General features: G+C 42.0%; 1 protein-coding gene across 1 annotated transcript in view; it reads left to right on the forward strand.

Annotated features, from left to right (window-relative positions):
• Positions 1-399: 399 nt before the first annotated feature.
• The window catches only part of mcoln1a (mucolipin TRP cation channel 1a), a 59931-nt gene continuing 43043 nt past the window's right edge, over positions 400-17287 (forward strand). The window contains exon 1 of the mRNA XM_061983951.1: positions 400-540. Within this exon, the coding sequence (XP_061839935.1) occupies positions 510-540 (31 nt within the window). The 5' untranslated portion in view covers positions 400-509. The remainder of the gene's footprint in view (positions 541-17287) is intronic.

The raw sequence follows: 17287 nt of genomic DNA on the forward strand, positions 1-17287 counted from the left end.
AATACAATTATTTCCTTTTATGACATGATGTTATTGAGCAAAGTAATATCCAAAGTGCGACCAAAAACAACTTTCCCGAATTTTTATACAGTGTACAGTATACATTTATTTGAACAATACAACAAAAGCACACACATTTGTTAAAATAAAAACAGAAGAGAACTGAAAAAAAAATATTAAAAAAAAAAATATATATATATATATATATATATATATATATATATATATATATATATATATATATATATATATATATATATATACTTTTCAGGGTTAAATAAACGTTGATGAAAAGCTTTTGCCTTTTCGTGCTTTTGCCTGAACTTTCTCTCGCCTTGTTCCGGTCACATGGTGTCAGTCACGTGACCAGACCGGAAACAAGTTTTAACAAGAGCCGAGCAGCCCATCCTGGAAGTGTTGCCACACTAAAAGTCATAAAAGAAACAACTCTTGACTTTTAGCCGCCCGACTGACCTATTTAAGGATTTTATTTATAAGAAAATACAAACATGTCTGAGACGGGATACGGTGACACTTCAGGTATTGTAATTCTTGATTTTCACCATGTTTTTCGTCCTGTCACAGTAACTTGTCATTGCTATAGTACATCTACAGTAGTGCTGTACATCGTGTTGTGATTGACACAGTTTTGTTGTCTTTTGTACGCACATCCACAACATTCCAGTCAACTCACGTTTACGCTTTTGTTATTTTGTCATTTTTTTGGACAACATGAGTTGTTTTTGTCATGAAGGTTTCTTTTTACCCCAACAATACACATCTGGCAACATTAATGCTGACCCATCACAATCCTTGTTGATACATATAGGATTTATTTAGACTCTCTCACATAGCAGACAGTGTGTCAAGCTTTATTAGTTAACACGTGTTTTTATTTAATAATATACATGTAGCATATTATTTAATGTGCTACATTTTGAACACACGAATGTAATCTTCTCTATTGCCAAAAGTTGTCATGTTTCTTAGCTTAAATTAATATTATTGCCCTGCAAAGACCTCTAATATTAAACCATGAGCTCAAGAAAACTTTAAAATGTATTCTTCAAATCTCCTTTTTTCAGTTTCTCTTGAGGATTTCTTGTTGTTGTTGTTGTTTTTGTTACATCCTTTAATACAACTTAAAGAGCCAAATTAAAGATTTAGAAATATTTATTTTAGATTTGATTAAAGTTGTCTTTGTTTTATTTGCACTCAGTCAAAGGGCACTTTTATTAAGTATTTACAAGTACAGTATATATCTACACAATTGTTACAAAATATAATTGCAATTTGATAATGGTAATATAATAACAAAAATGAACTGCATTCATATAATGAGTTATTTATTCATTTGAATGACAAAAATAAAGGATATATATATACGTATACATAAATATATTTACATACCAATATAAGGCCCAGGAAGTTTTTTTAAAGTTGATTTTCTGATTAAAGCATGAACCAGTTGTTTACAATATTGTTAAAATATGGGATTTTTCTCAAAAAATAATCGTTAGAAAGAAATACCATATTGAAATATTCCGGTCTGTGTTTTCATGGGATATAATAATTTTACTTTTTACATTGACCTACCGAAATTGATCCACATTTCAACGATACTTACTGTAAATTAATTGCGATGTGTGTGTGTGTGTGTGTGTGTGTGTGTGTGTGTGTGTGTGTGTGTGTGTGTGTGTGTGTGTGTGTGTGTGTGTGTGTGTGTGTGTGTGTGTGTTTGTTTGTTTATGACTTTTAAAGGCAGAATTTTCACTAGTGACCTTCTACAGTTTTAGGGATGGTCATTTTCATATCACAGTTATGTTTATGGAACTGTTATTTTTGCAAAATTACTTAACGTGTATCTCAATCTGTTCGGGTGCAATTCACTTCACATGTGTGTGTACTAATATGTGTCTGTATAGCAATCTGTGTATGTGTAATCAGTTCCGCGTGTGTGTGTTTGAAGTTGTCAGTCCGTATTATTGTGTGTCTTTTATTTGATCATTCTGAGAGACACTAAGAGAGAGCACAGCTTGCAGGTTCAATGTGCACAATTCAATATTTTAGTTGCTCAGACTGTAACTTGTTATAAGTCACTGTTAAGGTATGTAGTTTTTAAATAGAGAAATATGTTAATGTCGCTTGTTTTCTTGTTACCATTTAAGCTAGAGAGCTGGCACTAATCAGTCCATGAGTTTATGAAAATGCAGTTATCAATCACGGTTTTTCAATCATTATAATTCAAAACGGTAATACTAACCGTCTGCAATTTTACCACAGTTATCATTGAATACTCTTTACCGTTCCATCCCAAGTTCTTGTATTGGATTGTATATATTGTCTTGTACGTATAAACTGTAAGTTTATAATGGCAAACAGTAAAGACTGTGTTTTGGTTTGTTTGTTTAGGTTAAAAACAACATTAGTAGTCTGAAGGTAAAAACAATCTTTAAAAAATAGCGGTGGTTTTCTTTCCACTTTTTTTAATTAGCAATTTCCTTAATTGCAGCTGTAATTGTAAGGTTCGAAGCAGCAAGCGTGTGTTTGCCTTCTGGCTGCGTTGCTGCCAGACGAGATAGATGACGCTGATAGCCGCTCATAGACAGCTTCTCACTTTTGATTGACAGGAGGGCCCGTCCCGTCGCCGTTGCTGCCCTTGCTCGGCAGACGCTCACGAACCCGAAGAGCCAGATATTTCCGCGGATTTACTGGGCTTGAGTGAAGTTGTGTGTCAAGGCATAGCATGCGCCCAATTTTTCTTTTGTCCGACGTCCATCGGCTGTGACTGTCGACACGCTCTCCTGATCAAAGATATGAGTCGACGCTTGCCTCATTCCGTTTGTCTGCATGAAATCTTAAGTGTTTGGATTCTTTTTCCTCTTTTCTGGCACGCAAGGCCTGTCATGGCCGAGCATCTCGCTCGCCAGCTTAATTAAAATGCTGTCACTCAGCTCATTCTGAAGGGGATTCCTATTCGACAGCAGACGAGGTCAGAGGTCATCAATTCAGATTTCTTGGGACCTGAAGTGACTCCTGTAAATACGAGTACATCAGTAGCCTTTACAAAGATAATAAGCTCTTTTTTTAGACCCATTGTACTTATCTTAGTAGCCGATTGAGTAGTCGATACCAACACCAACAAATTTCCACGATTCTTGATACTTATTTGATACCATGATTAAAGAAACTGATGTCATGTACTTTAAAATTCACTACTTTATTGGAAAATTGCTTCAAAGTGGCAAGTATAACTGGGCGATGAAACAATATATAAATATATATCGCGATAGACACAAAATCGATATCAATAAAAAATGCATTCGGTAAAACGCTCAATGGTTTTTTCTTCTTCTTTGTCGGAAGAAACCGGAAGTTGCAAAGAAAGGTTGGTTGCATTAACAAAGGCGATGCAGGAAGTGATCACTGATCAGTGGGAGTGACTCGCTAACAGCCAATCAGGTAACGGTATCAACTATCAAGGTTGGTTGGTTGTGCTATCTTGTTGTCTCGCGGTTGATTCTTTGTATGGAGTGAGAAGAAAAAGAAAAAATTAGTGCTGCGGAGAGCGAAGGAATTGTCGATAAACAGAAAAAATCACCTCGACAGTATGGCAGTTTTTTGGATTTTATTTTTCAAACGAACCATAGTCAGACCATTGTGAACCCACCTTAGCCGTGCTCACCCTTTAGAGCACAGCCGTGCTTTTTGGCACTAAACCTGCAAATGATTGTTCTTCGCAGGTTGTTTTTTTTATATTTACATTTTCACTTTATTAAGAATTTCTCACATATTGCCTATTTTTCCACCAAAGGTTATCGTTAAGTGTTTAATGTGATTTTAGAATTGTGTTTACATTGATTGAGCGTATTCAATGGTTGTTGACATTTCTTTTTCTTTTTTGCATTGGTAGTTGAGGAGATTGGAACCAGAGGAAGGTTACTTTCTAAATAAAAATGTTTAAATTTAATATTTTTCTCCTCGTCCTTATTTTTGATAGGTCACAAAAATATCAGTAATTATCGATATCGACCTGTTGTAAAACACTTATATCGTGATGCAGTTTCTTAGCCATATCGCCCAGCTGTAGTGTCAATTATTCAAGATAACTGTGCTTCCACATTTATTTCACAGAATTCAAATTGCAGTGTCAGCTGCCAAGAGGTAAATATACATTTAAAAAATAATGGTGCCTATTGCTTTCTAGTATATCAAAACAAACAGCAATATGCTGATGAATGTGGTCATAATTATCAATAGTCAACTATTGTACCTTCTAAAAAGAACAGTAGTGGTCTATAGCCTCCCGGTATATAAAAACAAACAATACTGTGCTTATAAATATACTCATAAATAACAACTATAGTCAACTGGGGCGGTATAGCTCGGTTGGTAGAGCGGCCGTGCCAGCAACTTGAGGGTTCCAGGTTCGATCCCCGCTTCTGCCATCCTAGTCACTGCCGTTGTGTCCTTGGGCAAGACACTTTACCCACCTGCTCCCAGTGCCACCCACACTGGTTTAAATGTAACTTAGATATTGGGTTTCACTATGTAAAGCACTTTGAGTCACTAGAGAAAAGCGCTATATAAATATAATTCACTTCACTTCACTTCAACTATTTTACATTCTAAAAATAACAGCGGTTGAGCCTTCAAGCATATAAAACAAACAATATTGTTCTTAATATTCTTTCAATATGGTGGTAGTGTGACTTCATCATGTAATTTATAATGAAATCAGCTAATAAAAAGGCTACAATTTCTATTTAAGGACAAATCTTAGTGTTTGTATACAATATTAGTAATAACATTTCAGCATTTTCCAATTACATTATGCCTTTTTGCTTTAGAGTAGAATGCCACAACACCCACCAGAAATAATAAATAATAATACTGTAGCGATTGCTTTAAGGACATAATTCACCACACCTGTTTACTTGACTTTGTCGTCATTATTCACTGTCATTGTTCTATTGTGCACATAACAATGTTGTTCTTGTGTAGCATTCATATACAGTATGCAGTTAAGAGTGAGTAATTCGGTGCGGCCCCTTTAAGTGACCGTCAGGAGATTTACCCAAAGGTGGGGGTTTGTTGTGGCCAACGTTCCCTCTAAGATGCGCACCTGCGCAATTGCGCACTGCTCACGCGTCCTCTGCGCACAGCAAATCTATGCCGCGCAAAAAAATCAAATCCCACTCTAAACAAAATAAACAAATAGTTTGTTTTGTATGATTTTGTAATGCAACTGTGAGTAACAGGTGACGAAAGGTGGCCACAACAGATAAAACAATGTTTGTCAACACTTAAATTATTGTAACGTCTGTGGAGACACTTAAAGGAGGACAGGAATTCCATCGGTCCCTTTATTTAGAGAAATTGTTTGTCGGCCATAACCACACCAAAACAATGTGTAAAATACTTTTGTCTCTTGCAAAACTGGTCGTTGTCTACCGTACAAACCAAGCCAAAAGCAACTCTTTGTCATCTGTTATATCAACAGCAGCCGCTTGCTCTCTCTCTCACCTGCACCAACACATAAACTATGGCAATTAGCCACTGGTGCGTTTATGGCCAAACAAAATGTTGGACAACTCCAACACTACACGTAAAGTGTAAATTTCAGGTGGTTTTACTATGACTCCTCAATCAGTGTGCTTATTCTACTGTCATTTGTTAAGAATGTTATTTTTTGGATATTAATCATGAAATGATGTTACAGGACTACATAATTGCTAATAAAAAAATTTTTTTTACGGACAGAAAGTTAATTAACACTTCATCTCATGCAACATGTGAATGTTTTAAGGGGAACTAAATGTGATCTCTGAAAGGGGTACACAATCTTTCCAAAGCAGGACCTCCACCCAGGCATAAAATACTATAGTGCATAGCTGATTAAAAAAAATATACATATCTAAGTGGGCCAAATCACATATATTAGAAAATAATCTCTTGAAAAAGACTACTGTCACTTGATTATAATAATAAGACATTTAAATTGTTATGTCAGGTTTGAGACAAATGTGCTGCTGGTATGCTCAGAGTGTTTGTGCGTTTGCTCACATACATGAAAAATTAGAGGGAACATTGGTTGTGACCCCCTTTTTGTGTCTCTTTGATGTAAGCAGTTATTCAGTATCGTCTTCGATGGAATAAACGGCGCACACGTTGTGTCAAACGATACTTCAAGTTGTTTTGTTTTTGCGTTACGAGCGCAACAATACTAGATTTTATTTGTTACGCACTTTTTATATCCAAAAATCTTAAATGCTACAGTATAAACCAATATTCAAAACAATAGAAGCTAAGTCATTAAAACCAGTGAAGCATAAGAAACCCAAAACATGCAAAATAGTGTTTTTTCGAACAGTGTGTCTGTTTATTTTAGTTATTTAAAGGAAATAACTTGGTCAAAAGATTTCATAAGTATTTTTTGCGCACATTCAACAATATCAATGATAATAACCATGATAATCTTTGTCACGATGACCGTGATATGAAATTGCCTTATCGTTACATCCCGAGGTATTAGTCTTGTACATTTTTGGTACAGGCATTAAAACGAACATTTTAGGATGTTGCATTTCAACTTCAAACCTGTCATGCTTCCTCATTTGCTGTAATCGGATTAGGACCTGAGTAGTCTTGGGTTCAATCCCAGGATCAGGATCTTTCTGTGTGGAGTTTGCATGTTCTCCCCGTGACTGCGTGGGTTCCCTCCGGGTACTCCGGCTTCCTCCCACCTCCAAAAACATGCACCTGGGGATAGGTTGATTGGCAACACTAAATTGGCCCTAGTGTGTGAATGTGAGTGTGAATGTTGTCTGTCTATCTGTGTTGGCCCTGCAAAGAGGTGGGGACTTGTCCAGGGTGTACCCCGCCTTCCGCCCGATTGTAGCTGAGATAGGCTCCAGCGACCCAAAAGGGAATAAGCGGTAGAAAATGGATGGATGGATGGATGGATTTTTTGCTGCACACAATGAGAGGTCAGAATTGTAAAGTCAACAAATGCATTTCACAACGAACATCGTTTTAATTGCAATCTTGGTCTTTTTGTTGCTAGTAACATGATAGGAAGTCCAGTTCGTGCTGACTCATACTTTATGCCACACTTCTGTTTTCCATCCAGGAAGTTGCTCGTTCATTCCGCTGACTTATTCATTGAGTCGCGAATCAGCTGTTTGTTCGGCCTTCCTCTTGCAGGTTTCGATGACCTAAGAAAGATTCATATGTGTCGGGGTTCTGATGTCACGTGTTTTCCTTTTCTGTGGCTTTTGTCGTCAGCTCAGTCAGCGCCAGGCGGTCCTGTTGTGTTTTAACGGTCAGCTGGCCTTATAAGCTGAACCATGTGACATGGATCATGTATGACTGGCCTTCTTTGTGAGCTGTGGACTTCCTTCAAAAAAAATTAAATTAGATTCAGCAAAGGCCAAACAGAAATAGGTCCTATAGTGGCTGGGGATGTTTATGTACTCAACTGTAGGAAGTACCAGATGTCTTTTTAGGGGTAGGTTATTCATTCAAAGGAAGGCATTTTATGTATTAAAGAGGAACTGCAATTTTTTGGGAATTTTGCAATCATTATGAGAAACAGAAAGAAAAACGTTTTTTAATTTTTTTGCATTCTAACATTTAAAAATCAACTCGTTCTTGGTGGCTAGCAATCCAGCTAATGGGAGCAACCAATTCTACCTCTGAATCAGTTTAAAAATGCATTCAAAAACCGTCAACAATACCTCATTTACGTTCCGTTACCTGTATAATAACTAAGCTGTAGCGACATTGTTATTGAAAGAGCAAACACTGAGGAACTCTTTTTCTAGCGTAGTAACACATCGACGTGCTATGGTATTAGCCGTATAAGCTAACTATGGAAAGAGATAAGCTAGCTTCTACGTCAGCACAAAACGCGTTTGAGTTTGTAATGCACAACACTACGATAGGACACCAATCTGTACTGACTGAAAAACATGAACAATCAGACTGCAGTAGCTGTAAAGTATTAGCCCACACTTCATGTTTTGTTTGTACACAGCTAGCCAGACATCGTATGTACTGTAGTTGCTGCATGTATCATGATCAATATAGAGTGTGACTTACTCGATGTACAGTTGTCTCTTTGGTCCTGCTGGCTGGGGACGATTTTCCGAAATTTTTGGATAAGAACGCCATTTATGTCACAATAACATGACTTCAAATTCCACATTTTGCAACTTTGAGTGACTTACCCCTCACCCTCTCGGCTTCTGTCTGCTCCAACGTCTCACTCTTCCTTTGTGCTCGCTTCTATAAGCAGTAGTTCATCCTCCGTATATTTAGCTTCAAAAATATAAGGTTGTGAATCCTCATTTGTCCAGAAATAGTCGTCGCTGTTGTTTTTTACCGTGTCTGCCATGATTAGAAGACCCACACGACTTGTTCACGGAAGTCGGACACACATTGTTGCCAGGGGTCGGAAGTGCGCTTTTGCGGAAACGGAAATAAATGCGCCAAAGAATTAGTTCTGGGAATGATTAAAATGACCAAAATACGGTAAATATTGAACGTGTCTGTTACTACGTTATAAATAGACTTGCAGTGAGTATACAAAACATTGATGGAGGGTTTTTGAAATTGTTTTATAGGGCTTTGAACGCTATAACGGTGACCCCCATGTGCCGAATCGTCAATCAAATTTCAATCAATCAAAGTTTACTTATATAGCCCTTAATCACAAATGTCTCAAAGGGTTGCACAAGCAACAACGACATCTTCGGCTCAGATCCCACATCAGGGCAAGAAAAAACTCAACCCAATGGGAACAACGAGAAACCTTGGAAGGAACCGCAGATAAGGGCATCCCCCTTGGGTGACCGGTGCAATGGATGCCGAGTGGATACGGTTAATAACATGAGAGTATAGTCCATAGTGGGGCTAGCAGTGGATCTTCTCGTACGTAGACAAGTCAGCAGTGCAGAGACGTCAGCAATTGATGCATGGAACTTGGAACAGCTAGCGCGTCCTCCGTGGAAACTGAACTGTGGTCACCTGATAACCTCTCCACGCAGGAGACATGGACAGTGCAGAAAAGAGAGACGGCAGATCAACTGATCTAAAAAGGGGACTATTTAAAGGTTAGCATGTATAAATGAGTTTTAAGATGGGACTTAAATACTTCTACTGAGTTAGCATCTCCAACTTACTGGTAGAACATTCTAGAGTACTGGAGCCCAAATAGAAAATGCTCTATAGCCCGCAAAAATGTTTTTGGGCTCTGAGAATCACTAATAAGCCGGAGTTCTTAGAACGCTTATTTCTGGCCGGGACATATGGTTCAATACAATCAGTAAGATAGAATGGAGCTAGACCTTTTAGTATTTATACATAAGTAGTAAAACCTTTAATTCGCATCTTAAGTGCACAGGAAGCCAGTGCAGGTGAGCCAGTATAGGCGTAATATGATCAAACTTTCTTGTTCTTGTCGAAAGTCTAGCAGCCGCATTTTGTACCAGCTGTAATATTTTAATGGTAGATATAGGGAGACTTGAAAATAATACGTTACAGTAATTAAGACGAGACATAACGACAGCATGAATAATGATCTGAGCGCCTGTGGTGGACAAAATGGGACGAATTTTAGCGATATTACGGAGATGAAAGAAGGCCGTTTTAGTAACACTCTTAATGTGTGACTCAAACGAGAGAGTTGGGTCGAAGATAATACCCAGATTCTTTACAGAGTCGCTTAGTGTAATTGTTTTGTTGTCAAATGTTAAGGCGGTATTATTAAATAAGTGCGGGTGTCTAGCAGGACCGATAATCAGCATTTCCGTTTTCTTAGTGTTAAGATGCAAAAAGTTGCTGGATATCCATTGTTTAATTTCATTTAGACACGCCTCCAGCTGACTACAATCTGGCGTGTTGGTCAGCTTTAGGGGCATGTAGAGTTGGGTGTCATCAGCATAACAGTGAAACCTAACACCGTATTTGCGTATGATGTCACCTAGCGGCAGCATATAAATGCTGGAGTGCAGGGCCAAGAACCGAACCCTGTGGAACTCCGCACATTACCTTAACGTAGTCCGAGGTCACGTTGGTATGAGAAACGCACTACATCCTGTCAGTAAGATATGATATGATATGATATATCTGACATACCAATACGTGTTTTGATACGTGCTAATAGAATGTTATGATCGACGGTATCGAAAGCAGCGCTGAGATCAAGTAGCAACAACACTGATGACGCACCAGCATCCATCGTTAGCAATAGATCAGTGGTTTTTAACCTTGTTGGAGGTACCGAACCCCACCAGTTTCATATGCGCATTCACCGAACCCTTCTTTAGTGAAAAATAAAATGTTGTTTTTTTTCAAATTCAAGACAAAGTTATATGTTTTTGGTAACACTTTAGTATGTGGAACATATTCTAAGTAACAAAGACTTCATTTAGAGTTTTTTGGACACTAGTGGAACATAATCTAAGTAACAAATACTTAATTTAGAGTTATTTTGTTAGGGTTAGAGTTAGGGTTAGAGGGGTAGGGTTATAATAAGGCCATGCAGAATAAGGCATTAATAAGTACTTAATAATGACTAGTTAAGAGCCAATATGTTACTAATTTGCATGTAAATAAGCAACTAAATAATGGTGAATATGTTCCCCATACTTTTTACCGGTGCACAAAATGAACCGTGTACGAACATCACCTTGTTCAAAGAACAAAACCAACAGTGCATAAACTCACAACAAATTACACACCTGCAAATCAGTGTGACTTCTGCTGTTGCCGTATCCGTAATACGCCGATAGGGAAAAGTTTTTATTTACACGATGAGTCGGGTGTGTCTTGACCTCCGCCGAACCCCTGAGCCCGACTCACCGAACCCCTAGGGTTCGATCGAACCCAGGTTAAGAACCACTGCAATAAATCATTAGTCACTTTTGCGAGGGCTGTCTCAGTCGAGTGATTTGCCCTGAAACCGGATTGAAAAGATTCACAGAGATTGTTAGACGCTAAGTGTTCATTTAGCTGCAGTGCAACCATTTTTTTCGAGGATTTTCGAGATAAAGGGAAGGTGGGACATTGACCGCTAGTTTTCCGTGAGGTCAGGATCAAGGTTAGGTCTTTTGAGCAGAGGATGAATAACCGCAGTTTTTAATGCTCGTGGAACAATAACAGAGGAAAGTGATACTTTAATAATATTTAGCACTGATGGTCCTAATATTACAAACAGGAAGTGGGTCAAGTAAACATGTTGTTTGTTTTGTCCCATTTACAAGTCGCAGGAGTTCCTCTAATGTTATTTCTTCAAAAAGAGAGAGATTATTTTGGTGAGCCAAATCCGTCGTACGTACATTCTTATCTGCGTTAATAGAACCCAGTTGGAGCTGGGACACGCTATCTTTAATCTCCTTTCTCATGAGTTCAATGTTCTTAGTAAAGAATTGCATAAAGTCATCAGCAGAGTGGGTGGAGCTACTGGGAGAAGTCCCTTGTTGGGTTAGCGACGCTACTGTACTGAACAAACATTTAGGATTGTTTTTATTGAGGCGGATGAGATTGGAGTAGTAATTGGTTTTAGCTAAGGTAAGAGCGTGTTTATAAGTTATTAAACTATCTTCAAAGTGTTTTTTTTATCATGTCTAAATTAAAATACAAATAAATAGACGTGTGTCCCAGTCTCCCATAATGATTGTGAACAATAGGCACAATTCCAAAAAATGTGCAGTTCTCCTTTTGCATAAGTAATATAGTATTGTTTGAAAAAAATCCCATTCTTCACAATTAAATAGTAATACTTAAATACCTAGTATTTTTCGGAGTATAAGTTGCTCTGGAGTATAAGTCGCACCGACCGAAAATGCATAATAAAGAAGGAAAAAAACATATAAGTCGCACTGGAGTATAAGTCGCATTTTTGGGGGAAATTATTTGATAAAACCCAACACCAAGGCAATTTAAAATAAATAAAGAATAGTGAACAACAGGCTGAATAAGTGTACGTTATGTGACGCATAAATAACCAACTGAGAACGTGCCTGGTATGTTAACGTAACATATTATGGTAAGTGAAACGACGTGGTCGCATAGTGATGCGGATGTGGTTCTCCCAAGGATGCAGACGGCTTCGGACACAGCTTGCAGGTAGGAAAATGATTTATTTTAAATATAAATCATATGGTGAATAACAAAAAGACATGCACGTAGCACAAAAGGCAAAACAAAAGGACTAGCGTGGGAGCTAGCAGGAAAAAATAGCATAGCATGAAATCTAAGTAGTCGTTAACAGTTGTATGAGAACAAACTGGGAAGCCAGCCCGAGTGAGGCCAGGGCAAAGACTAAATAGCCCTCTGATTAGTGCCCGGGCAACAGGTGCGCGTCCCGAACACTAACCAGAGGCAGGTGCGTACAATCTGCCGTCATGGCAACAGAAACAAACTAAACTCAAGGTGCTGAAAACACGTGACACAAACATAAACAAACTATGATCCGGGCAGCGGATCGTAACAGTACCCCCCCCTTAAAGGACAGATTCCAGATGTCCCTTGACACGAAATAAAACTAGAACCCAAAAAACAAGAAACAGTTCAAGAGTCCAGGGAGGGCGGAGGGAGGATTTGGTGGTGGGTCGCCAGGCCACGTGTCCCCGAATCCACCGGGGAAGAGTCAGGTGGCGGCGGCGAGTGGAACGCCGCTGCCGCAGGCGAGGCGGGCGACCACGGAAAGGCCACATTCGTGGCTGCCGAGAAGGTGGGCGTGAGTGGCGCCAGAAGTTCAGCAGCCGGAGAGTTCTACGACTACGTCTCGGGTGTCGCTGCTGTTTGCGCCACTGGCGTCCATAAACAAACCTCCGAGAGCGCCGCTTGCGCAGCCAGACCACTCGAGGTCGCTGAGACGAAGACGAGGAGAGAGCAGACGTCGCCGTGGAAACAGGAGGAGCCGACGTCGCCGTGGAAGCAGGAGGAGCCGACGTCGCCGTGGAAGCAGGAGGAGCCGACGTCGCCGTGGAAGCAGGAGGAGCCGACGTCGCCGTGGAGGCAGGAGGAGCCGACGTCGCCGTGGAGGCAGGAGGAGCCGTCGTCGCCGTGGAGGCAGGAGGAGACGTCGTCGCCGTGGAGGCAGGAGGAGACGTCGTCGCCGTGGAGGCAGGAGGAGACGTCGTCGCCGTGGAGGCAGGAGGAGACGTCGTCGCCGTGGAGGCAGGAGGAGACGTCGTCGCCGTGGAGGCAGGAGGAGACGTCGTCGCCGTGGAGGCAGGAGGAGACGTCGTCGCCGTGGAGGCAGGTGCAGGTTCTGGTACCAGCCGTGGAGCAGGTGCAGAATCTGGTACCAGCCGTGGAGCCGGCGCTGGTGTGGGTACCAGCCGTGGAGCCGGCGCTGGTGTGGGTACCAGCCGTGGAGCCGGCGCTGGTGTGGGTACCAGCCGTGGAGCCGGCGCTGGTGTGGGTACCAGCCGTGGAGCCGGCGCTGGTGTGGGAACCAGCCGTGGAGCCGGCGCTGGTGTGGGAACCAGCCGTGGAGCCGGCGCTGGTGTGGGAACCAGCCTTGGAGCCGGCGCTGGTGTGGGAATCAGCCTTGGAGCCGGCGCTGGTGTGAGAACCAGCCTTGGAGCCGGCGCTGGTGTGAGAACCAGCCTTGGAGCCGGCGCTGGTGTGGGAACCAGCCTTGGAGCCGGCGCTGGTGTGGGAACCAGCCTTGGAGCCGGCGCTGGTGTGGGAACCAGCCTTGGAGCCGGCGCTGGTGTGGGAACCAGCCGAGGAACTTGGCATGGTGGAGCTTGGCGTGGTGGAGGTACTGGAGACGAAGCTTGGTGTGTCAGCCGAGGTGCAGGAACAGGTGCTAGCCGAGGTGCAGCTGGAGGTGGCCTAGCTGGCGGTTGTGGCTTAGCAGGACGAAGGACTGGTGGCGGTGGCCGTGCAGGAGGTTGCGGTTCAGCACGCCGAAAGACTGGTGGCGGTGGCCTTGCAGGAGGTTGCGGTTTAGCACGCCGAAAGACTGGTGGCGGTGGCCGTGCAGGGGGTTGCGGCTTAGCACGCCGAAAAACTGGTGGCGGTGGCCGTGCAGGAGGTTGCGGCTTAGCACGCCGAAAAACTGATGGCGGTGGCCGTGCAGGAGGTTGCGGCTTAGCACGCCGAAGTTGTGCCACCGCACTAGCACAGTTCCCAGTACTAGCCCCCCCCTCAAGACGCGGATACCAGACGCGCTCTTTGCGGTTTGGAACCGTCTTCAAGGGTGGGTGGGGGGAGGTAAGGAGGGGGGTATACTGAGATTGGGTGAGAGAACAGGGGGAGAAAATATGTGCAGTGGGCGGAGCCATAGTCACTGAGGGCGGAACCAAAGTCACTGGAGGTGGAGTCTGAAAATCAGAATGTGACTGACTAGACTTACACTTAATAAAAAAGTCCTGATAATGTTTTATCTTGGAATAAAAGTCATTTGGAGGTGGCTGACTGAATGAAGCAGAAGATGGAAAAAAAAATTCTTGCTCAATGACGTCATCGGGAGTGGGCGGAGTTACCTCTTTGGGGGGCGCCAATGAAATGACGTCATTGTTGATGCTGTCCATGTGACTGACAGCCCAATCGGAAAATTGTTTGGCGAAGTGGTCGATTGGGTTGCCAAACATCTGAGGAGGGGGAGCTTGAGCTGCATGTAGCTTGCTTCGGTCCGGGGGAGGAGTTTGCAGGAGCGGCGCGTCTTGGCGGCGAGGGAAAGACCTTCTGGCCGGCTTCCGTCTTTGACGGCGCGCACGGTACTGCTGTGTAGCGGCGATGTCTTCCGACCAGAGGGAGTCGATGGGGATAAGAGAGCCTCCAGCTCCCCACATGAGATTCGACCTCTCCTCCGTCGAATAGCGAAGCGTCTCGGCTTCCATCGCTCGCAACACCATGAGCGTACCTTCGTCCCACTCCTCGTTAGCCGGTGCGGGAGAATTGTCTTCTGCTGGCTTCCTACTGAAACGACGTGGTCGCATAGTGATGCGGATGTGGTTCTCCCAAGGATGCAGACGGCTTCGGACACAGCTTGCAGGTAGGAAAATGATTTATTTTAAATATAAATCATATGGTGAATAACAAAAAGACATGCACGTAGCACAAAAGGCAAAACAAAAGGACTAGCGTGGGAGCTAGCAGGAAAAAATAGCATAGCATGAAATCTAAGTAGTCGTTAACAGTTGTATGAGAACAAACTGGGAAGCCAGCCCGAGTGAGGCCAGGGCAAAGACTAAATAGCCCTCTGATTAGTGCCCGGGCAACAGGTGCGCGTCCCGAACACTAACCAGAGGCAGGTGCGTACAATCTGCCGTCATGGCAACAGAAACAAACTAAACTCAAGGTGCTGAAAACACGTGACACAAACATAAACAAACTATGATCCGGGCAGCGGATCGTAACAGTAAGAGTCATTCAAATAACTATAACATATAGAACATGCTATACGTTTACCAAACAATCTGTCACTCCTAATCGCTAAATCCCATGAAATCTTATACGTCTAGTCTCTTACGTGAATGAGCTAAATAATATTATTTGATATTTTACGGTAATGTGTTAATAATTTCACACATAAGTCGCACCCCTGGCCAAACTATGAAAAAAACTGTGACTTATAGTCCGAAAAATGCGGTATATCATCATCGGCGGTCACTCGAACGAGAAGGACGATCCTCCTGGTAGGGGTGTATCCCTTTATGGAGGATGCCTGTGCGTGACTTTGTTTAACGTGGGGAGACTGGTGCACAGACAGTCACCACACAATCCTTGACAGAAAAGCGTCAGGGTCCAGTGGCATGGAGTCCAAGACGACTGGGGACACTTTTCTGCTGCAGCCTTCTTCCGCCATTGCAGCCGTTGTGGTAGTTCTTAAATCTACCGTCTTCCGCCTGCTCCGCCGTTGAGGTCTTCACCGTATCCCTGGCTAGGGGGCCGTCAGGTACTAGGCCTTTGCCAAGGGCCACCTGGGGTAACAGTAGTAAAGGGGTTAACCTCCTAGTCCCCCAATACCCCCATAGAGGAGCCTCCACTGCCGGATGCACTTTAACGTCATGCCCAGGACAAACTTAAACTATACAGTATATACACACACACATAGTACTGAGCTGCAATCTGCATGGGAGCAGCAGGACATCGGCAGGCTCACAGAATGTCAATACAGCAGTATAAGCTAGTTAGCTCTCTGTTATCAATGAGCCGCTAAAAATAGCTTGTCTGCGTTAGCGATTAACATAATCATATCGCTAATATTTGATCAATATTCGGGTCAAGACATGTAAATGGAGTATTGTTGGCGGGTTTTGGGTGATTAGAGGGCTTTGTTGTTGACTCAATTGTTAGCAAACTTTTTTTCATTTATTTATTTACGATTTCAAATGCATGCAAAAAAGAAAAGCAGAAGTGTTCTTGTTTTACATAGTGATTGTGAATGATGAACAGCACATCTCTTTCCAATGTTTGCGTATTTGCAGTATCACTGATCTGCCGATATGGGCAGAGTGCAGAGGCGTTTCCCCGAATATTCAAAATAGCCGTCTGAAATTGTAGCACTTTGTGATGTTTAACAGTATTTTTATTTTTTTACATACTTTGTGGATTGTAAATACAATTGGGTATGGTTTAACGCGGTGGTCAGCAACCCGCATGCGGCTCTTTAGCGCTGCCCAAGTGGCTCCCTGGAGCTTTTTCAAAAATGTATCAAACATGACACAAACCTTCCTAATTGTTAGAAATTCCACTGTTTATAATAAACATGCTTCACTGATGAGAGTATTTGGCGAGCGCCATTTTGTCCTACTAATTTTGGCGGTCCTTGAACTCACCGTTGTTTGTTTACATGCACAACTTTCACCGATGCTGCCACAGAAAGACGTGTTTTATACCACTACTTTGTCTCCTTTCGTCCACAAAATTGTTTATGCTGTGTGTAAAAAGGTGAGGTTTTTTTTATGTGATTGACTTGTGTGAAATGCTAATCAGGCATATTTGGTCAGTGCATGACTGCAAGCTAATCGATGCTAACATGCTATTTAGGCCATCTGTTTGTACATATTGCATCATTATGCCTTGTTTGTAGGTAGTGTATTTGAGCTCATTTAATTTGTTTTCTTTTACTTATGTTGTTATAGACCACAGAAAACGTTACCCAGCTTGCGGAGATTTTAATAAATCCACTAGAAGAAGACAGCCTGACGTTTCCTTTAACTTGAACACACACATCTATACTTTTGACCATCCTAAACCGGTAATTTCCAGGAGTTATCTCACCCTCTGAGAAGACTCCGTTTTAGTAAGTTTTTCTAAT

This window comes from Nerophis lumbriciformis, linkage group LG25 (genome assembly GCF_033978685.3).
Source record: "Nerophis lumbriciformis linkage group LG25, RoL_Nlum_v2.1, whole genome shotgun sequence".
NCBI lineage: Eukaryota > Metazoa > Chordata > Actinopteri > Syngnathiformes > Syngnathidae > Nerophis > Nerophis lumbriciformis.